We start from the raw sequence: 24,135 nt of genomic DNA on the forward strand, positions 1-24,135 counted from the left end.
AGGACAGGAGAGGAACGTGGATTTGGATGCAGATGCAAACAAGCAAGCAAAGCACCTATGCACTAAGATGAATGTAGGCCTCCTATTCTTATCTGTATTCATATCTATTATTTGCTCATTTACATAATGCATTTGATTTCAGTTACATTGCTGATGTATAGCCTACAAATGAATAAAACATAGGCATAAAAGCTAGAAACACATACACAGCTCACTCGGCTCTGACACGTTTACCCACATTTCCCCGGCTTGAGGCATCAAAGGCTTCTCCCAAATTTGCTGAAATGCATCAGCCCGCGACGTCTGTTTGGATTGGTGTTCTGGGTGAGAGGAATGAAAGGAGGGAGCGAGCGAGGGAGGGAGGGACAGCAGGAGCCTCTGTGGCTGCAGCAGGATGATAAAAGTGCCGCCGCCCTGTTGATTCGCCTGAGTGATTGATGGGCGGAGCGGATGAAAGGCTGCTTTGAGGAAAGGTCGGCTTGTGAGCTTGGGAAGCTACCTTTTTCCGTTGGTTCAGAGACTGATGTTTGTGCTCCAGGGGATGCCAGCTCTGGTCTTGGAGTAGCCCTGTTCTGTATATGTTGGTATTTTCCCAGATCAAATACACCTGATCCATAAGTTAATTAACCCCTTCATCGCTAAGGACCTATGAATGGGCCTACATACCAATTACTTACTCTTAGAACTATATTACACTCATTGGCCACTTTATCAGAAACCTCTACCAAGTTGCTCTACCTTGCTGGTGTACAGAGACTGTTGCCCATTTGTATTATCTGTTAACAGGAGTTGAAGTTTGTTTGTTAGCACAGGTAAAAAAGTCAAATGTGCAACTCCAGAACCAGGGTGGGGAGCCAGTGTGAATATTTGAGGGCAGATAGTAGTATAGTCTTACTCATGGTGAATGTGGGCCTTTAGAAGATGGGCTTTGAGACTTTCTGTCCTGTTGTGCTCGACATGGACGTCCACAGAGCTACCCTCATGGATATAGGAAGTGCTGCTGGGCTGCCAGAGGTCCACCTGCATAATAATGACCAGTCAGTCAGTCAGAAGATTAAAAATGTTAACATTTAGCCAAAACTATAGCAGTCGATTCCACTCACTGGCCATTTTAACAGAAACACCAACCTTGTTCTTCCACAAACTTGTCGCTTTCTTAGCAACACCTACCTTGTACATCTGCTCACTGGCCACTTTATTAGTAACCCTTACCTTGTGCTTCCTTTCAATGGACACTTTATTAGAAACATTGCACACCCTGTATTCATAATTGGTCAGTTTCTCACCACAGGACCACTGGTATCCAGATATTCTGTGTGGTGGTCCATTTCCAGCACAGCAAAGGCACTGACATGGTAGTGTGTGAGGCTCTAGTATGAGTATATCTCTGAGGTAACTAACACACTCTGAGCATCACTTATCACATCTACATCATATCCAGCAAAAATCACCCACCCAAACTAAAACATTTAGGTTGAATGGTTGGCCTATAGTTTAGTGTGTGTCGTTATTCTGTCCTCTCAGACAGAATTATGCATAGTCAGCATGTTCTCATCAAAAACAGTGATCAGTTCCTTCTCTACGTTCACCCATCTCCACCAGGCCTTCAGGTCAGCCAGCAGGCCTTTCAGAGACTTTAACATGGATTACATTACAATTGGGTACTAAGATCAATACTTCAGTGAGGTTCAGTGAGGTTTCTGAGTCAATCTGCTCTCAGTATATGGGTGTGTGTATCTGAGTTTGTGTATGTGTAGACAATTGTTAATGAACCACCAAACCACAGCAGATTGACAGAACATGCTGAAAGCCCCACAGTAGCCCACATCTTGCTCTCTGGAGTAAAACCCCAGCATCAGCATCCTGTAATCTCTTGCCAACTTACTGCCCTGTCGGGTTTGGCCGCTGTAGCCAACCACCAAGTGAAGAAAACAAAACACAGTGCTACTTTAACAACTCTATATTGCTCCAACAACAACCATTACTGAAGCTGAGACATAAGCTTATTAAAGTGATGCATTGAAATGCGCATTCGAAAGCTTAGTGTACATTTATTTCCAGATGAATTAAATTTATTATTCCTTAATCAAAATTAAGGAATCTGACAGACTAAACAGTTTTGGTGAAACACATTTTGTGAATTTCCATTTACATAGACGTACACATATGTCTCAATGCAACAGTTCATTTTGTCCAGTGTGATTAAATGGGGTGCAAGTTTACATTCATGACATTTAGCTGATGTTCTTATTCAGAGCAACTTACAAGGTTACTTGTATTACAGATGTGGGCCAATGTAGTGTTAGGAGATTTGCCCAAGGCGTTGGAGTTTCCTAGAAGGAGGTAAAATCTCTAATCATTTTACTACACAGGCCCTTATTCATCATCAAGTTGCACATGATGAAATAAAAAATTCAGGCTGTGGTTAAATTATTATTATTAATTTTAATATTATAATATCAGTAATATGGTGCCCACTTTATATTGTGTACTTAATTTTATTAAGTAAAATTGTTACTTAATTTATGCACAAAAAAACATAATTGTATGATTTTTCACTTTTCACTCAAACAACAATGTTTTTATAGCTGATGTGTGCTTCTTTAGTTTAGAATTGTATGTATATATATATATATATATATATATATATATATATATATATAAAGAGAGAGAGAGAGAGAGTGAGAGAGAGAGAGATACACATTTATATTACACATTACACAGTAATTCCTACACATATAAAAACAAGTGTAGCATGCTCTGTTAACTATCTAACCATACTTTACTGTGAATGAGCAGGGCTAAACTGAACTGATTAGGTAGATATACTGTAAATGCAAATGTGTTTCTACCATTAAAAATCAATCTTGGTACATGAAAAACAGTTGTGTATTAGGTCCCAACACTCATTGCCCAATTGATCAGAAACCATACAACCACCAATGACCAGATATTACATGAGTGGTGGGATATTCTCAGCCAAGCAGTGACGCTGACATGACTGTGTGTGTAGTGTTGGTATGTGTGTATCAGGCACAGCAGTGTTGATGAGGTTAAAAGTGCGTCTAGCATCCAAGAACTGACCACTGATAAACAACTACAGCACAACTGTGCATCAACTGTCTCTAACTGTATACCAACAAAGTGGAGCTACAAGGATAGGGTTTCTAATAACGTGGCTAGTGTGTGTACACAATATTATGGCAGTGCCACTGCTGTCCTAAGAACAGTCCACCACCCACATAATAGCTGCTTAATGGTGGTCCTAAGGTGCTCCCTTTCCACTAATGAATGGAAAGTAAAAAGAAAAAAGCTATGAATTTGTAGCTTATACAGAGACAGAGTGTCAGTAGCAGACGCATGTCCAGCAATGTGCAAACACATCGCTGACAGCCGGTCACTCTCAGATGTGGCAGCTGTCCAGCTCAAGAAGACGTCTCAGTCTCGAAAGTCTCAGTCAACCAGACGGCCAGTGTCAGGGTCAGGGCAGCATGGGCGTGAGGCATAAGGCACTGTAATACAACGTCCCAAATTATCTAAGCTATTCTGATTTAAAGGTACAGTCAGATTGGTCACATGAACAGTCAGGACCTGATATTTAACCCCTAGATATATAGAGGTAAGTGTGTAGTGAGTATGCACATTTAAGTTTAATTCTGCACAATTTCCCCATTTGTTTTAATACACAGAACATGAAAAAAACTTACTATAACTTTCCCTGTTAAACACTGCTGTATTTGAACATGTGACACCATCAACATCCAATCAAAATGAACATGTTAATGGGATCATTCATATTAATGACCAATGCTCCTGTCATGGGGGCTCCCTCTCCGGGGCCACAGGTCACGTGCTCTGTGTTTACGTACAGACTGGTGATGTCAATGCCAAGCCTATTTAATCTCCGCCCCTCACCTGCTGGTGATGATGCAGCTTGTTTGTCCCTTGTTAAGGTTCATCAGCTTCAGTATACAGCCTGGTCTCTCTGAACTCTTTGTAAAGGTAAAGGTGCACATATTTGTCACTGTACAGTGTACACTGTACAGCGAAATGCGTCCTCCGCATTTAACCCATCTGGTAGTGAACATACACTCACGCACACACATGTGTTAGGGGCAGTGAGTACACACACACACCCAGAGCGGTGGGCAGCCAACTTCAGCACCCGGGGAGCAGAGAGGGTAAAGGGCCTTGCTCAAGCGCCCAACAGTGGCAGCTTGCCGAGCCCGGGAATCAAACCCACAACCCTGTTATCGATAACCCGGCGCTCTAACCGCTGTGGTGTCTTACTGCTGTAATAATGACGTTATGTTACGTTTATATGGCAACGTAATGTAATGTTGGTTTTCTTTAGTTAGGTATTAGTCTGGCCTAGCCATTGTCCAAACACAAGTTTGTAGTCATCTTAGTTCCCTTTTACTTTGAACTCCCTCAATAAAACTCTTTTGCAGACTGTGTGGGTGCCCAAATAGACTGAAAATCTCAGAATCAAAGCCAATGAAAAAGCAGAAGCACTGTTTGCTAAAATACAGCAACAAATAATCAAATAAAAAAATAATATTGGGTAAATATAGAATGACAACATTTTATCAAATGTGAGAATGACTCCTATTTACAATCAAAAGGAAAGAAGATAAAAAATGAAACTATTCAGAAGAATATGTTTACAGTCGTATTCACCATGGGTGGATAATGAGGGTTGATGTTCAGTATAGACCTTTTTCTCTAAAGCCGAATAAAGTCATAAGGGTAAGCCTAGCACAGAGAAAATTGCATCAACCAATTTGTCCCCACTGTAGTTGGCATTAGTGTGTATGTGTGAGCGTGCGTGTTGTAAACTTGGCTTCACTTAGCTCACAGCTCCAGCTGCATCCCATTTCAGTAGGAGCCAAATTGTTGGCACACTCGCCGGGTAATGGCTAAATCGCTTTAACAGTTTGCAGAGGCTCCTGTGTGACTGCTGCGCTGGAATCAGCTATAACAAGAGCTAAAAGCACATTTTGCTGTAAGTGTGGCCCCAATCCAGTCAACAAGGCTAAAATGACTGTGGTTTTATGTCATATGGCTCAGCTCTGAAATCCCACTGAGCTAAATGTATAGCATGAGGGAAAAAGCTCTAATGTCTAATTCTAATGTCTGACGTTAAAGGACCCTTATTCTACATTCTCATATTTTATATGTACTCTTTAGGATGTCTACCTTGACTGCTTCCTTGTTACCATGCCTTTAAGATGAAATGTAAATTACCTCTGTTTAGACTGGCTGCTCTAGGCCAGTCCAGGCTCTTAATAGCTTTAGTGTATACGGGTGGGGCAAATTTTATGTAGACAGACTAAGAGGATATATGTAAATGCACAGTTTAGTTTCCATATATGATCTGTATAGCCCGGGGTGTGAGGGGTACATTTGAAACGTTTACATCTTTATTTAGAATAATATATATGGGCTCTTTAATTCCATTAAATAAGGAAATTCTGTCTGTTGTCTAATCCCCAATGTGGTTTTTCTCTCCAAAAATGTAAATATCCAATCAGATAAATCAGAGTCAGTCTACAACTGCCTCAGAGAATGTAGCTTCGCAATCAAGCACCATATTACATACCAACCCACTTCTCAGATACACTCTTAGGACAGGAGGAAATTGCAGATGTTTGTACAGACGATGTCGGTCTGATGCAATGCTCTGGATGCAGATACAAATGTAAACTAAAACAAGCTGTCTGAGAGAAAGCTGGGTCATTTAGATATGTCTACTGTTAGATTTTTTGTATACACTGAGACAGATTTACAAACAATGGAGACCAAAGCAGTGGAGCTGTCAATGGAGACAAAAGAGAAAAAGTAAAATAACCAATGACCAAAAAAATGACCAAAACATTTTACTCCACATTAAAATAGAATAGTAGTTGCAGCCATTGTAGCTTATGGCTTATATTTTGTACAACAGTGTATTTAGATAACAGTGTGTCATATCGTGTTAAAAACTACATCAGCGATCTTTTAGAGATTGCTGAACAGCTCTAAACAGTTTAAGGTGCTAACCGACAGCTATGAGACAAGAAAAGCACGTCTAAAGTGATTGACTGCATGTAAAGAAAGGGGGCTGGGTAAATGACATTTAGCTTTTCATCAGAATTCCTTTCTAACAGTGTCATTCATTCCTGTGTATCTTGTGCTCCTTGAGCAAAGTCTATTTGATTGGTCATCCATGTCCAAGCATATCCTGGCAAACATTCTGAGTCCTGAGCTTGGTAAACACAGTGTGTACAATGAAATAAAACATGGCAGACATATCTAAATGACCCGGCTCTCTCCCAGACAGTGCATTGTTAGCGCAGCTCCAAGGGCATCATGCCTGAGTAAATGGAAAGGAGCCGGGGGCAGCTGTGTAAACACACACACTCCGGTTCCTTGAGCCGTCCTTCTGCTGTGACTCTGAGGACCTTCATATCCAACCACAGCAGATCACTCACACCAGCCTGGGTCCAAGACTTTACACCCTCAAAGCAAAAGCACTCTTCTTACTCATGAGGAATTAATTTATTTGGCTCATTTACATGATTAGTGAATAGTGACTGAAAACAAGCTTTAATTTCAGCAACTTCTCTTAGCAGCTACAGTAACTGTCCCATTGATGCCACAGGTGTTCAGCTGACCAACACAACAAAAAAGACGTTCTGGAGCAGCTGCACGTGCACCTAGGGTCACCATGGCCAATGCCAAGGGTCAGCTAAAGGGGTTCACCCACCCCAGATGCCATACACTGACGTTTGAATGCTCCTCCTGTCCACTTCACGGTGTTCAGAGCACCATCTGGTGGCCTAATTGTGCCATTAACGGACATTAACTGCCCAGCCGGCAGCAGTGCTGACGTTCTCAGAAGGTAAATAAAAGAATGTAGTTAAGAGTCTAGAGGAGTTAAGAGACTGAAGAGCACATTCACAACCGAGTGGAGGCTAATGCTAATACACACACACACACACACACACACACACACACTATAGAAATCATCAAATCATCAGAATTAGACACCTCAGCAGCTCAGCAGTTAGAGCGCCGGGATATCGATAACAGGGTTGTGGGTTCTATTCCCGGGCTCAGCAAGCTGCCACTGTTGGGCCCTTGAGCAAGGCCCTTTACTCTCTCTGCTCCCCGGGCGCTAAAGTTGGCTGCCCACCGCTCTGGGTGTGTGTGTGTACTCACTGCCCCTAACACATGTGTGTGTTCACTACCAGATGGGTTAAATGCAGAGGACACATTTTGCTGTACAGTGTACACTGTACAGTGACAAATACGTGCACCTTTACCTTTATAGCATGCACATTCTGCATAATACACAACATTCCCTAATACGCATCGTGCTATACACTGGCTACATCATGCATATTTATTTTGTATAATATCAATAAATAAAATGTTTACTATTCTATAATCTATATTTATTTATACAAATACATTTGTGCATACTATATAGCGACCTATGTTTTGTTAGGCTAATCTAATAGTCACAGATATATTTATGTATATTCATATTCTTTGAATTTTGCATTTATGGCACTCTTTGCTCTTGCATGCTTCTGTTTTTGCACTTTGCAACTATTTGCACCTTTGGTAGATTACAAAGTTTGAACAATGACAAAGTTGAATGTATCTATCTGTCATTGCACGTTCAAACTGCCATCGTAATGCATTATAACTAGCTATTTAGCATTATATGGCTTCTTACAGATAAAGTCAGAGTCTGGTAAGCACAGGTTCCTACACCATCTAAAGACTCCTGAAACCTGAAGAGAAAAATAAAAAAGTCTGACAGACTCGTATCCACAGCAACATCAGAAGATATGGGTGATAGGCCACTCATGTGACAAAACCAAGTCTCGGTTTCAACTGTGAAGAGCAGCAGGTTTGACAGGCCACAGTAAAAAAGTCATTGTAAATATAGTAAACCAGAAAGCAGGCTTGACTGGGGGTCATGCAACACTACCAGTGGGATTTTCTAAAACTTTTGACTAGTAGTGTACACACACACACACATTTACTGTATATATGTGTGATGTCAGATAACATGCATCAAAACACAACCGGCTCTAAGTGCTACATACAGAGCAGAATGGCAGATATGAAAAATGACTTACCGTCATGTTTTGGAAAAGCTGCTTGAGTAACTGGATCTCCACATGGCTGCTGGGGATTATTCTCAGGACCTGATCACTGTGGGAAAAGAAGCAGGGCATACTGTATATAACTACTAAAAACAGAGTATTACTGCACAGAAAAACAACGTCACTTTTTATTCATGCTTTTATTGTTAACCACTATTTAGCAAAAGAGAAATCGTATAAAATGACATACCTTCGTTATTAGTCTAAGCTTATGATAAGTCAATAATAATGGCTTTACAAAACTCTTCACTGTAAGTGGCTACTATTATAAACACATGGGGGAGATTCATTCCCCAAGTGTCCACGTCGTCTTTCAGACTTTTAGTGTATGTTTCTGTAGAAGGGGTCATGTTTGATTGATGCAGTCATCACTGGAGGAATCTTTTGAGAAAAGTTGTAGAGAGATGTAAAGAATGTGAGCTGTGGCCTCCCTCACAGATTTCACACTGCTGAGGTGTTTCATCTAAACATTCAGCTGGCTTTTTTTACAGCTTTTTTATGGAGGCAGTTTTTCTCCAAAGCCTGAGCTAAACCCAAGGATCACCCAACACGGACTTCTCGAACAGCTCACACACTTATACTGTAATCTCACGGTCACACTCTGTCAGGCACCACGTTTTCACTTTGCTTCTTCAGTTCTATTCAGTCCTGTTCATTTACATTCAGTGAAATTCAATTTCGGTCCCTTCATTTCAGTTTAATCCAATTTAGTCCTGCTCTGTTCAATTCAGTCCAGTTTCAGTTTGATCAGCCAAGACATGTTTGGCATCTGATTTTTGCTTCGTTAGTTTTGCTTATACCCCACCAATTAGCCCTCACCTCAAACTGGGTGTTGTTCAGTAATCTCCAATAGACTTGCTTAGGTGGTTTCTTTATTACACACTTTAAACTTGGACAAAAATCAGGCTTTTACTGTTTTGACAATATGACAGTATTTTATTGTATTGTGGTACATTTTCTTATCATGATACACAATATGCTTTTCTAAGCATAGCGAGGATATTGTTAGTGCATAATAAACACTGATCAACTGCAGGTTTCATTACAGATTAGAATGGCTTAATTAGACAGAGTGCAGCAGATGTTGAATAAAAAGTACAGGTGCAGAGTATTTGAATAGTAGTTTTTAAGAATCTGCTGATACTGATGTATTTAGTCTGTGATTACATGTATCATGATAAATACTGTGTATCATAAAAAATCGAAGTCTTTAAAAATCGTGACATTGAGACCACACTACATTATCAGCTTCTCTGGTTTTGCTATTTATAGGCAATGTGTTATGTGGAAATTAACATTTGTGTTGTCTTTCATAAACCATGGACAATATTTCCCCTAAATTCCAAATATAAATATTGCTATACAGACCATTTATTTGCAGAAATGACAACTGCTCAAAAACAGCTGCTCAAATAATGCAAAGAAATTATTATTCAAATTTAAACAACACAGAACTAACATTTGAACTTTGAGAGCATTCAGAAATCACTATGGTGAAATAACCTGGACTGCCAGCTTTCACATCTTGTCAGGCTCTCCAGTAGTATTTCACATGGCTGTTGGGTGACTTTATGCCATTCATAGTATGCAAATTCAGATAACTCAGCTTTGTTTGATAAAATGTCTGGAATAAAATACCTGTCATACATGCAGAGATGCAAATTTAAGAAAAGAAATAAAGTGGTCTCTTAATTCTTTCGAGAGCTGTATATCAGATGGTATTTTTACCATATCGCTCAGCCCTAGTTGTTAGGTACATTAGCCTTGTTGATCCGGCACAAAATGAATAAGGCAAACCTTCAGACTACGTCTATGACAACATTTGGCCTGAGAAGAAAAACACAAGACTTTGTTTTACCAGTTAATCACTTTAAAGGCAGAATTTAGGGAACAGATCTGCTGAAAAGGAAATTTTAGCCAGTGGTTTCGGCTATATGTCAGAGAACAAAGCCCATCTTTGCATGCGATGACTCATATAGCCCTTGCCTTGGAGAAAATACTGTGTAAATCTCAAATGACTCCACAAAATCCTCTTTTTTTTTCTGTCTGCATTATAAGCGATTAATGCGCTTCCAGGCGTGGAGGAGATGAAAGATGGTCTTTTTTTGTGTTTGGCTGACACCTAAAGGCTCCCAGACAAAGGTCATAGGTCGGTTCAACAGCCGCCAACAATGGCAGCATTAGCATCAGTGAATAGAAGCTTCTATTTTTAGGACGGGGGTGATATGAGGGTTCCAGCTAAAGGCTGCACTTTTTTTAGGGGGGAAACAGAATCAGTTTCTCCTCTTTTAATCTGCATTTTAATCACCACACAAACAGGCAGACTGGCCACAGATCAGCAGTAAAGGCCAGCGTCTCCCCGCAGTGGAGATTACCCCTGACGTCAGTAGTGCTTCCTTTGTGCAGCGCTGACGTGGGCGGTATTGTGTTGCCTGCATGGTATTTTTACAGAACCTGTAGGGTGTGATGTTAGCTAATATCTGTATCTGGAGACTGGAGGGCGCCTCAAGTTCCAAATGAGAAGATTAGAGGAATACGCCAACGTCTTTTCCCACATGGGGAACAACACGTCACTGCTTTAGTGGCATGTTAAGCATGCATTTACAAAAACAGCATCAACGTTATTTGTAAACTCCCTGCAAATAGGGCAAATATGACATATCCAGAGTTAAATATGCCTATTAGCTAAAGCAATAAAAATAAAGTCTTATGTTTTATGAAAATTGATTGAAATGTTGCTTTAAAGAAAAGACCACACCAAAGTATCTGTCTAAAATCAATATTTCTGCATCAATGTTATATTAAAGTTCATGGACATGCATTTAAGCAACAATCCCCAACATTGCTAGACAGTATCCGGATACACTTTGGACAGACTCCGGCTACACTTCTCACTAAAAGGCGTCTCCAGTGTAATCAGATGCAACCTGATTTTACTCTCCCATATGTCAACATGCACATCAACAGTACCATCAACAGAGTGTAAACATGGTTTCTCACCTGCCACTACAAATGTATAACACACTGTCGAACCTAGAAACAGACAACATTGGTCTGTATTGGTGGAGGAGAAGGCTTTGTCTTGCTCTTGCACCTGCAACTGCTGTGATTTATGTAGTCTTCAGTGCCACTACTGTCCTGAGGACTTTTTGGACACGACAGATAAGCCAAGACTGGTGGGTACTGGTTTCATGCACCATGCAGAACACACTTGCTTTCAGCCATAGTGGTGAAAACTCTGTGATACGCCTCCATTTTGAGGAACAGTGGGTTTTCCAACAGAGGACTCAAACACAAGGGAACACACTCTGTAATGCTGCCAGCTGTGCTTGATCCAGACACTTGGGTAGTAGTGGTCGAGGTGTGTTTTTAGTGGTCACTCAAAACGCAGTGGTTTGCAGTTTGATCACATGGCATGTTTTCATCTGGCCTTTTATGTGGTCATGTGAATTCCGAAAAATGCATGTTAACACAAGGTGTAAACAGCCTAATTATTTAATAGGGGTATTTACATTTACTATTGAACCTAGGTATTAAACATGTATTTAGATTTCCGAGGGTTAAAAAAGGAAAAAAGATAATGTCAAATTCTGAATCAGATGGAAAACACCTTTTTTATTTTCAAAATCCCTGGAAACCATTTGCTTTAAAAAGACTGTTACTTCAGCAAGCGTATCAGCTATTCCGCTTACCCACCAAATATACACATTTTAACTGCTGTTCCAAAATTACATCCAGTACTTCCTGACAAAAGTAGGCTAATCTTCATAAACTGTAAAAAAGTGATTCATCCGTTCAACCTAAAAAATACTTCCTGGGGTAACAAGCAATTAAACTGCGCCTATTCAACTCAAATAAATACTTTTCTGAGGTTAAATGGACAAACCACTTTTTACAGTGTAGTCCAGTCAAACAGCACACTTCAGCAGAGCCACTAACAGAGGGTTAGAACCCCAGTCTGAAAAGCAAGCAGCAGAAGACGCCAAATAAAGAAATGTAAAGCTGGGTTTATTTCTCCAGTGGCTCCTCATTATTTCTCTGTAGCTCGGTCACAGGGTTTCAGATGAAGGGACCTCTAAACCCATCTGGTGTTAATCATCCTCTCAGAATCAACAAACATACAGAGGCTATATAAATAACATACGGTTACTCTTTACATACTATACAGTTAAACATACGCAAAAAAACACATAAATAAATATTCAGAAATACACTACATGTCCAAAAGTTTGTAGACACTGGCTACCATGCTACCACACCTTTGCTACAGTATACTCTACTATTCTGGGTAGGGGTGTTTTACACTAGTTGTCAGAACATCGTTCAGAGGATTTGATTGCATTCAGTTATGAGTGTATAGCGAGGTCAGGTATCACCAACTTATCCCAATGGTACTGGATGGAGCACTGTCACTCCAGAGAACACATTTCCGTTGATCCACCACAGTACAGCACAGTACAGTATAGGATTCTTGAGGAACTTTTGGAGGTTTCTTGAAAAAGGTTCCTTGAAGGTTCCTCGAAGCCCCTGAAGAGGTTCTTTGAAGAACTTTCAAAAGTCCTGAAGGATCACATACTTTTAACAGTGGAGCTGATGCTTGGTATTGCACATGGTGATTTTAGGCTTGCATGAAGCTGCTCAGCCAGGGAAACCCATTTAATGAAGCTCTGGCACTTAGTTCTTGTGCTGATGTTGCCTTTAGAGACAGTTTGGAACAGTGAGTGATGCAACCGAGAGTGCACTTCAGCACTTTCCAGTCCTGTTCCTTAAGTTTGCATGGACTTAATCTGTTTTGGTGATGGACTGTTGTTACTCCTAGACACTTTCATTTCCCAATTACAGCACTTACAGTTGACAGGGCCAGCTCTAGCAAGGCTGAAATTTTATAGCCAGACTTCCAGCAAAGCTGGCATCCTATAACAGTAACATGTTTAAAGCTTCTGAGTTCCTCAGTGTTTGTCTATGGTAGCTGGATGGCTAGATGCTCAATTTTATTACACACAGATGCTTGCATGTATTTAATACAATACACAGGGTATAAAAAGCAAATGTTGCATGTGTGTGTGAGACTCCACCAGCCAGTCTCATTTGCTGTTTCACCCTTCTGTGAGGTAGAAAGGTGTTGATGGTTGTGTTTTATTGCCTAATTAGAGCTACAGCAGGGTGCTACAATAGCTAGCACTAAAAATACATGGAATTTACAACAACAATCAGCACAAACATAGCTACACACACATCCTCTTACAAACTACGTCAACTGCATATGCAAACACACATGACACGGAAAGAAAGGCAAGCAGTTCTCCAAGCTGTGTGTTTGACAGTACGTGTCCATACCTGCCTCTTTGACTTTGCTGGTTTGGAAGACAACTCGTATAGGTTTCTATGGCACACTCTGCAGATCCATGCCCACATACACACAACATCTCTAATAAGGTCAATTGTATCACCACTGGTTTTACTTGACTCTTAAGAGTTGCAGTCATTGCAGGCAGCAATAAAGGTGTCCTTTGTATGAATTAGTTTTTCACTTGAAGCTCATTGAATTTCTGTGGAAATGCAGCAATCTCCAACCCTGCTCCTAGAGTGCTACCTTCTCTGCAAACTTTGGATGTAACCATAATCACCTGATCCAACTAATTACTGACTGCAGAAGTCCTTGATCGGTAGAACGGGGTGTGTTGGATTTGGGCTGGAGTTGGAAACTGCAGGAAGGTAGCTCTCCAGAAGCAGGGTTGGAGAACGCTGATCTAGACCTTATTTTATTCAGAACTACATCAATGATAGACATTCCTTGTTGACAAAGTAATGAGTAGTGCTTCCTCCCTCTCTCACTCTGTCTCTCATTCTCTCTCTTTCTCTCTCTCTTTCAGCTGTCTTTTATTGTTTATGACCCCCGTTGGGTATTCACACCTTGGTGTGAATTACAGCTTGTATTGTAGCTGTGCTCTTATTGCCTTTGCTATTTTGCTTGTTTTGTTGGCTCTCCAGTCCCCTTTCACTCTGAGACACAAGAATTTAGGACAAAACTGGAAGTAGCTCTACCAAAAACTGCCAAAATATGTCACATCCCGTAAACGGTTCTTCAGGTTTATGGGAAACCTTTTGTGTGTGTATATTCTGATTTATATATTCTGAGAGTGTATAGCCTTGCTTATATCCAACACTAGCACACATTAAGAGAGGTAGTTTGCTATGGTTTGAAACCATTAAGAAGTCTAGAGATATTACTATTATTAAAATTAGAGAAGGATCAGTCATTCTGTGCATGTGCCAATATCCTGCTGATGCTGAAAATGAAATTGGGACTAGAATCACCTGAATTAGCATTTGTAAAGAAGGGTTACAACTGCAGAAAATAAAATGCAGACCAAGGGTTGCCTAAATGCTAATATTGATGTCTAATATTGGTTTGAATGATCAGTCAGATCTAATCATCCAGGGTGGGCTTTCCCAAGGACAGATATGATTTTACATAGTCGAGCGAGCATTGCACTGAACATTCCACAAATGTAAGATGCTTTTGGTGGGAACCTGCAATGAATAATTACTCACTATCTCTGAGACTTGCTAGTATATGTGAAACTCAAAAGTCTTAAAAGACAACAAGGCCTCGCAGAAAGCAGCCTTACATTCATAGGACATCTGACGTGCTTGATAGCACGTTGCCTCGTCACACATCTAATTCTTCTAATTACATCGTTGTTGTTTTTGCCCAGAGGGCAGCAGCAGTGGTTTGGTGTATCCGTTTCAGGAGTGTGTTTCAAACAGCACTTCAGATTCTGTGTGTGTATGTGTGTGTATGTGTTTAGGCTGTCGGTTGAACAATTTCCTCCAGCAGCTCTCACTCCTGCTGTAGGCACTTCAATTGCTTCCTGACAACTGGAAATAACACTTTTATTATAATTTGATAACTTCAGATCTGCTCTCTAGCCCAAGAACACCTAACAAAGCTTGGGGAAGACTTTAAAAATCAATTACATAGAATAAACAAATAAAAATTCGACAAATAAATTCTAGTCTTCAAATAAAGTTATTTATTGTAATGCAGTTATGAGAGTGAGGATCTTAAGAGTGGGATTAGCTTCAGACTTCCTCTTGAAATGAAACAGAAGAGAAGATACAGGGTGGTAACTAGGGGTGGATGATTACTGGTTCTGCACCCAATCAAACCTAACATTTTGCAGGTGTTACGAGAATAAGAGGCAATGCTAATACTCAAAGACATCTGCCCCCAGAATGCTGGTAATAGTAAATGGATCAGTGTGTGGAACTGGGGCTTTCTGAATGCTAACGTGTTTCACTGTATAAAAGCTGGTTGAATAAAAGATCCATGTTGCCTTTATTGTTGCTGATCGAGTTAACATCGCTATGGAAACTCAATATTATGTTGTTCATGTTCAAACTGCTTGTTTGTGAAATGTATTTTTGGATGTACACCTAAAACCATGCAGATGCAAAGCAGCAGCTTCAGATAATGTTCACATCAACTATCAGAATGGCTGTCTCAGTGATTTTGAGAGTAGTGTAATTGAGCATTTGTAGAAGTGCTGATCTCCTGGGATTTTCAGCACAACAGTCTCTAGCGTTAAGAGTGGTGAAATAAAGAAAAAACATCCAGTAGGAAGCCGTTCTGCAGACAGAAACACCATGTTAATGAGAGAGGTCAGCAGAGTCAAGCTGACAGAAAGGCTACAGTAACTCAGATAACCATGCCGTTCAACTGTGGTGAGCAGAAAAGCATCTCACAATGTACAACACGTCAAACCTTGAGGTGAATTCACTACAATAGCAAAAATCCACGTTGGGATTCACTTCTGTCAGCCGAAAACAGAAAGCTGAGGCTGCAGTAGGCACAGGTTCACCAATACTGGACAGTTGGAGATGAGGAAATTGTAGCCTGGTCTGATTAATCTCAATATCTACTGAGACACACTGTCAATAGGGCCAGACTTTTCTGCCAACATCATGATTCCATTAATCCAACCTACCTTCAAAAGTCCAGGTTGGTGGAGGTGGTGTAATAGTCTGGGGAATGTATTTTATGGTCCACCTGCACAGTCCATTTGAGTATTGCTGCTGACCATGTGCACTTAAACCTGACAATTAACAACTAAATAAGACTAATAAACTAATAAGATTTAAAGAAATACGTCTTAGAAACTCTTCTACTGAAACTCTCGGGTGGGCCTTATCTGTTCATCAACGGCTTTTGCACAAACATATGGAGTCCACTTAGCCCAAGTGCTCACTGCCATTAAGGCAAAAGGGGACACACTACCAAATACTAAGCAATTCTGAAATTCAGGTTCAGATTTATATGATTCGATGTATCATTCCAGTAATTATTTACGGAAACACCATCATCTGAAAGCATAGCAGATCAAACCTTATATCCAATGTAATGGACACCTGCTGCTCTCATTAGCAAATAGTGAAAAGCAAAACTCATGACAGATCAAAGAGCCCTTTAGTGTCATCTGTTCTGCAATACCCAGTACACAGTTTCTCATTATCTGCTCTCCACACTCTAGAAGGTTCACCAGTGAAGCCGCCACCAGATGGACACTAATATTCCAAAAGCAAAGCTGCCTTTTCACACCATAAATGAAGCTAATGTTAATCTAAATTGCATCCGTCGTGACACCCCAGCAGATGTCCCATGTGCCCTTCATTCCAGCGTGTATTGCGTTATCCAAGACAGTGCTTTCTATTCACCTCAAGGACAACAGCTTCACATGTGCTTAGCATCTACATAGTTACATTTACTTCAGTACAATTCTGTTGGATTTGTGCTTGTCTGGGTGGTTGCAAGCGATGAACTCATTTGAGTTTATTTTAGTTATTTATATTGGTTCTGCTCCTGGACTGTTGGGAATGGTCAAATTCCTCGCTTTGGAAATTAAAAAATTGCATTTTAGACTAAATAAAAATGTCCAAAAAGAGAAGAACAGAGTCTAACATATTTTAGTAAGTGTGCTCTTAGATGTTGGATGTACTGTTTTTACTTTTACCTGACATTTTTAAATGATCAATACTAGGTAATAAATTTAATAAAAAAGGGCCTACTTCTTCTTCCATACAAAACATTTCAATTGTTGGTTCTTTATCTCATTTTGTAAATGCAAATGTGAAAGAGCTTTTCCTAGATCAATATAACCATCCAGACCCAAAACTTTTACGTATTATATTCAAGAGAGTCTCTGCAAAGTCCTCCAGCTACGGTTCCTATAGACCTGTTCACTCCTACTATGTGGAATTTGAGCCCCATCATCACTCACATGCTGTAAATGCAGTCCTTCACAGCCTGGGGATGCATTACACATTCATTTATTCTTACAAAATTCTTAAGAGGGAATACATGAAAGAATGAAGCTCCCTATTTATCCTAATAGCAGTGAACAGCACCAAAAGATTGAAGGTCCAGAGTTGAAGATTTCTGGATAAAACAACACCACTAACCAATCTGGGCCCAGTTTCTCAAAAGAAGCTCAGAGTTTTCATCGTAATCATTTTAACCGGTGGAGACAGTGCTCAGAATGATGCTCACTTGTGCCAAGATGTATTTGGAAATCCTAACCCAGCATCTGGTATCTACTTTTATCTCTGTTGAGTGTTACTATCAATTACTATTCAATTAAATATTAACACTGCTTCTGTTTCTTTTTTTTTTTTTGGCCTTAGTTTGTTGAACGACCCACACTTTATGAACAGAAGGTTGAGCGATACACATGTCAGGAATAAATAGAGAACATAAATTTCCTCAGCAAGGCAAACATCTCCATACAGTAACATTTCATAACATTTCATCATTTGAAATGATGCACTGTAGAGAAGTGTACCAAGTCTGATTTCTTCACAGCGGTGGTGACATCAGTCAGGGTCTCATACTGTCTCATAAAACTGCCATTTTATTTATCGTCCATAGTGATCAGTAACTCGACCCCATGTTCTTTGAGGGCTGTTTTTCTGCATGAACGTATGCACCATGGATGCATTTGACAAAAACAAAATTAGGCCACACTTTCCCAAAACTATTGCAAAAAATGCTCTCAGGCATCAGACGACGTATTTCTAACCATTTCATCTGACAGCTGTCTCTGATGGAGCTTTCAGAGGCATTAAACTCTCTACATGTCTGTTTCCATTTATCAGCACTGTGAACAATTCTGACTCGGTGAGCCCGGAAATGCTCTCTGGAGTAGAGCACTTCACATAAAACCACTCTAAATGACTTCATACCTGAATGACTGAATGATGCAGGAATCTAGAAAACAATGGTGGAATTCCACTTCAGGTCACTTATCCCCGCAAGTTACAACAGTTCTATCTAGTGGTTTCGCCTCCTTCCCTCCTTAGTCAGCTGAACCACCAATAGGCTACATTTCCTAAATGAAGGTAAACAGCATCAGCAGCCTGTAGTTGCCAAACCATCAGTCAAAAATGGTGGATGACCATCAAAATGTTCCCATCAAAGCCAACATCTCCACACAGTAACTTCATGTGATTTCATCACATTTGCAGAACTCCAGACCTTGAATCCAGACTCCGGTAATGACTGGTGAAATTAATGACTGGTAGTTTTGACATCCAGTGTCAAAACTAACAGCGAGTATAAATTCCAGGACTGGAAATGGGCCTGAATGTGCAGACATGTCCAGAGAGGAAGGTGCTCAGAATGATGTTCACTTCACAACATCTAGGAGTAATCTTTGTAATCTTAAGATGCTTTCAGAAAACCTACCCCAGGAAAGTATCGCTCCTTATCCATCTTCTAAGAACTAAACTAACCTCAATGCCCAAGGTGAGCCAGCAACCGGAAAGGTGTGAGTTCAAATCCCTGGACTGATTTGATATTCCTGGTCGTGGCCTCAGGCAAGGCACTTAACCCCCTGCTGCTCTCAGACTCAGCAGCAAAATGACCTGAAGTTTTCTTGTAAAGGGATCAATGAAGTTGAACGTACTAATCAATGTAGATTTAGGCAATTATGCTTAGTAGTATGTGAGTCACTATTTCAGCTAATAACACTTCATCTGGAACACTGTTGGACCTGTTACCTTACTAACACCTTAACACTTGATCTACTCTATAGTTAGCTGAATCACACACACACACACACACACACACACACACATTTCCAAGGACAGAAGTTAACAGCAGAGGAGAGCAGTTATCAGCAGTCCTTAACAGCACTTTTACTGAAGTGTGGTTTTAGCGCAGAGGCTCCACTCTGGAAAGCCCTGCTCTTGTAGGCTACTGCTCCATCACTGCGCTATTACTGCAGCTCCTTCCTCCCCTTTCCTCTCACTCCACAAACAGAGGGAACTAACAGGTCAGATGAATGGATGGAGGTCTTCACTCACCCCTCGTATCTGCTGGAGTAGAGCTTGGCGCCCGCGGGCTGGAACCCACCGCAGCAGAGAGCCGCACAGAGAGCCAGCAGCGCTGCCATCCTCCAGAGAACACTACCAATCCGCGCATGTGCCGCTTTCCTGCTCTTGCCGAGTTGGGGAGCCGTTGCTGCTACTGGGCATGTTGGTCCCGCACGAGCTAGGGGGCAACTACACGGGACAGAGGAAAAGGGGGCAGGTGGGATTCCAGCGCCATCGGGCGGTTTTTAAAACGTGTGTGGAGAGAGGCGGAGTTTTAACGCACCCGTATTTAGACAGGCCACGCCCCCGACGCGCTGGGATTGGCTAGTAGTTTAGACTTTAACGTAATTTAAAAACTTTCAACCAATAATCGATCAGTAGAAAACGACCTCTAGTATCAGATATAAAGCATATATATCAAATGACACGTGTTGTTGATGTTCCAAACTTATATTTATTAAAAATAAATAGACTAATAATTTAATTTAATAATTTTTATTAAAATAAAAAAACACACATCTGCACAGTTTAATACACAATGACTTAAAAAAAAGGTAAATTTAACCCATCTGTGGTAGTGAACATACACACACACGTGAACTAGGGGCAGTGAGTACACACACACCCAGAGTGGTGGGCAGCCAACTCCAGCACCTGGGGAGCAAAGGGCTCAACAGTGGCAGCTTGCCAAGCCAGGGTATCGAACCCACAACCCTGTTATCAATAGCCTGGCGCTCTAACCGCTGAGCCACCACTGAGCCACCACTGGCCCTTTATTAAATATACTGGGGGATTATACATAAACATAAAATGTGGTGTGTGCACAAAGTAGGGTGCAACAAATACAATCAGACAAAATCTCTATTTTATGAAATTAGGCATTACTTCATTTCTCCACTCATATAACTATGCACTGTCACGTTATCTGATGCATACGTTCAAATCACTGGGCCCTGCCACTCTGACTAATACGAGTATACATATCTAACATCGCTTATGTATACACTGTACTTGCTTCCTGGGTGTCTATACTTAACTATACTATACTTAAACACTGCACAGTCAGTCTTTCTAATCATTCATCCATCCATTCATCCCTCTATCATTAATACAGAGATGCCTACACCTTTGGACACAACTGTATAAGCTTAACACCAGCAACATTTGATGTTTCAGGTATAGGGTTGCAAAATTCTGAGAATTTTCACATTTGGGAAATTCACCATGGGAATTAACGAAAATTAATGGGAATAAAATGGGAAAATTCAGAGCTAAAGGTGAGAAACGTACATATAGTTAGCAAATATATATATATATACTGAAGCATAATGTTAACTAAAATAATTAGATATCATAGCAAAACAACTGCTCCTCAGTCCCAGGCACATGGCACATTACACACTGAAGGGCTGTTGAGACCACAGCCCCTGCATGCACTGTTTATTCCTCCATTACATGTGCAGCATATGTCCAGAGGATTTCTAGAAACCTGACACTCACCACTACTGAAGGCACACATTTGGACCAAAGGACTACCAAAAGCCTGGTAATATTTTAATGAGGTTCATATTTTTGACAGTAATTGTATTAAAACATTTAAGCAACTATTCAATCAAGGTGTAATCTCACAGCTGCTCGCAATCTGGTAAATCAGAAAAGCATAATGAGCATAATTCTGTTCTCTTTTTTTTTGATTGAACTTTTGATTGACATCATTTTGATAATTAAGCATTTAAAAAAGTTCTGCTTACAACTAGCTATGTGTCATAGTTATTATTTGTACTGTTTTGCCTTCATGTCTACTGTTGACAAAAAAAGGTACATTGATGATACTGTATGATACAGTTCCTTTAAATGATCCAATATTTCCTATTAATTCCAATAAAGTTTACAGTTTACATTTTGGAATATTTCCAAAGTACCCGAGCTAAAGTTCCCATTACATTCCCATTACTGGAAATGCATCAGAAATTTTCCACCCCTTTGCAACCCTATTCATATACAAAACTCATTCAATGACAGTTCTTAGTTATTTATTTATATGTACATTGATTACATTAGCAGCTCTATAGCTTCCTACACAGTTGTTATAGAATAATTGGTAGTGATTATGCTATAGTATGTGCAGCTGTGTGTTTTTCGTAGCGGATGTGAACTTATTAACAACAGCAAATGATTTGAGCAGGGATACCAAACGTTTACATGCGTCTACATATTGAAGAAAACTTTTAAACGGTAGAGTAGGTCATATCTAGGCTTTATAAACAGGATAGATCAGACCATCCATTTTGGCAATTTTGGGGATAAAGCTTATTTTTATATTTTAAATGCATTCCAGTGGAGATCAGTGGGTTGTCTAAAACAAATGTTGACAAATTTGACATGTGAGATAACATCTAAATGAAAATGTAATCTTAAAAATGAAACTTTTAATGGTCACTTTTTTAAAAAGAACATCAGGTATTGAGATTCATTGTGATATCTGTTGCCCCTGTTCACGCGAAGTGTCTTGCTGTAATTGTAGGACTTTACAGAACTGTTTTCTGACGACTCTCTTTGGGCCCTGTCATTGCCTGCTTGTGTTTGGATCCTGCATTTATCGGACAGAAGTGTGATTAAAGGTCTAAGTAAACAAGCAGCCTGCCGGCTTTGTAGCAGCACATTTTTCAAATGCTTTTCTCTGTGTCAACACTGCGCCACCTGTTTTACACCCAATTACTGTGTGGCAGAGGACATACCCAAGCAGAAACATTATTTTCATAAAGGTCATGTCTGCTTCATCCTGTATGTAAGCATGTATTAACCTTACAAATCTGTAAACAGGTTGGTGTTTTATAGATATGAACTGTGTCAACCGGTATTTGGCATCAGTTATACTTTTAATATTATAGCTTTTCTGTATACGCACAAACAAAAATCAAAAATTGTCTCAGTCTAGATGCTAATTCTTGTTGAAATGTAGATGGAATGGAACAAACTTTGCTGCTGTCTAATGAAAAACATGTATCTGCATGTTGTCGGTTTGCCCATTTTCTTTATCGTTTGAACCCTGTTAATAATTCTGGGTGAATGGACCAATAGAAATGTGGAACACTCTAATCTTAGCGTGCCTAATCCACCCTTTCATTTGATCCACCAATTTCACCAGGTAATCAGTGATTGCACATTGAACATTGTACTGGATGCTTGAACCTGACAGAAATATAGAATGCTTGGGAGTCTTAGAGGGCTAACATTAACTCAATTACCATCAAAAATATTTCACTAAACGCCAACCTGCTCATTTCAAAGGTTTATTCTGTTACACAGCAGTTCCACTTCAACAACACAATCTGATTGATTAGAGAGTTTTGTACCTGTGTTATATCTGATAACAGCACAGTGTTTCAGACAAATATGTTCCGGGTCCTTATCACTTACTTATCACTGTCTACTAATGACACTAAGAGCTAAGTTATATTGTGTGATACTAAGAGTTAAGTTATACTATGTGGTACTAAGAGCTACGTTATACTATGTGGTACTAAGAGCTTAATTATACTATGTGGTACTAAGAGCTAAGTTATACTATGTGGTACTAAGAGTTAAGTTATACTGTGTGATACTAAGAGTTAAGTTATACTATGTGGTACTAAGAGCTACGTTATACTATGTGGTACTAAGAGCTAAGTTATACTATGTGGTACTAAGAGCTAAGCTATACTATGTGGTACTAAGAGCTAAGTTATACTATGTGGTACTAAGAGCTTAATTATACTATGTGGTACTAAGAGTTAAGTTATACTATGTGATACTAAGAGTTAAGTTATACTATGTGGTACTAAGAGCTAAGTTATACTGTGTGATACTAAGAGTTAAGTTATACTATGTGGTACTAAGAGCTTAATTATACTATGTGGTACTAAGAGTTAAGTTATACTGTGTGATACTAAGAGTTAAGTTATACTATGTGGTACTAAGAGCTAAGTTATACTATGTGGTACTAAGAGCTAAGCTATACTATGTGGTACTAAGAGTTAAGTTATACTATGTGGTACTAAGAGCTTAATTATACTATGTGGTACTAAGAGCTAAGTTATACTATGTGGTACTAAGAGCTTAATTATACTATGTGGTACTAAGAGCTAAGTTATACTATGTGGTACTAAGAGCTTAATTATACTATGTGGTACTAAGAGCTAAGTTATACTATGTGGTACTAAGAGTTAAGTTATACTGTGTGATACTAAGAGTTAAGTTATACTATGTGGCACTAAGAGCTTAATTATACTATGTGGTACTAAGAGTTAAGTTATACTGTGTGATACTAAGAGTTAAGTTATACTGTGTGGTACTAAGAGCTAAGTTATACTGTGTGATACTAAGAGTTAAGTTATACTATGTGATACTAAGAGCTAAGTTATACTATGTGATACTAAGAGCTAAGTTATACTATGTGGTACTAAGAGCTAAGCTATACTATGTGGTACTAAGAGTTAAGTTATACTATGTGGTACTAAGAGCTTAATTATACTATGTGGTACTAAGAGCTAAGTTATACTATGTGGTACTAAGAGTTAAGTTATACTATGTGGTACTAAGAGCTTAGTTACACTTAGAA

General features: G+C 39.7%; 1 protein-coding gene across 1 annotated transcript in view; it reads right to left on the reverse strand.

Annotated features, from left to right (window-relative positions):
* cpa6 (carboxypeptidase A6) overlaps window positions 1-19,615 on the reverse strand; it is a 36,402-nt gene extending 16,787 nt beyond the window's left edge. The window contains exons 1-3 of the mRNA XM_072657515.1: window positions 19,527-19,615; window positions 8,136-8,211; window positions 896-1,020 (exon numbers count right to left, since the gene is read on the reverse strand). Coding sequence (XP_072513616.1) covers window positions 896-1,020; window positions 8,136-8,211; window positions 19,527-19,615 — 290 coding nt within the window. The remainder of the gene's footprint in view (window positions 1-895; window positions 1,021-8,135; window positions 8,212-19,526) is intronic.
* Between the last annotated feature and the right edge of the window lie 4,520 nt (window positions 19,616-24,135).

This window comes from Salminus brasiliensis, chromosome 1 (assembly GCF_030463535.1).
Source record: "Salminus brasiliensis chromosome 1, fSalBra1.hap2, whole genome shotgun sequence".
NCBI lineage: Eukaryota > Metazoa > Chordata > Actinopteri > Characiformes > Bryconidae > Salminus > Salminus brasiliensis.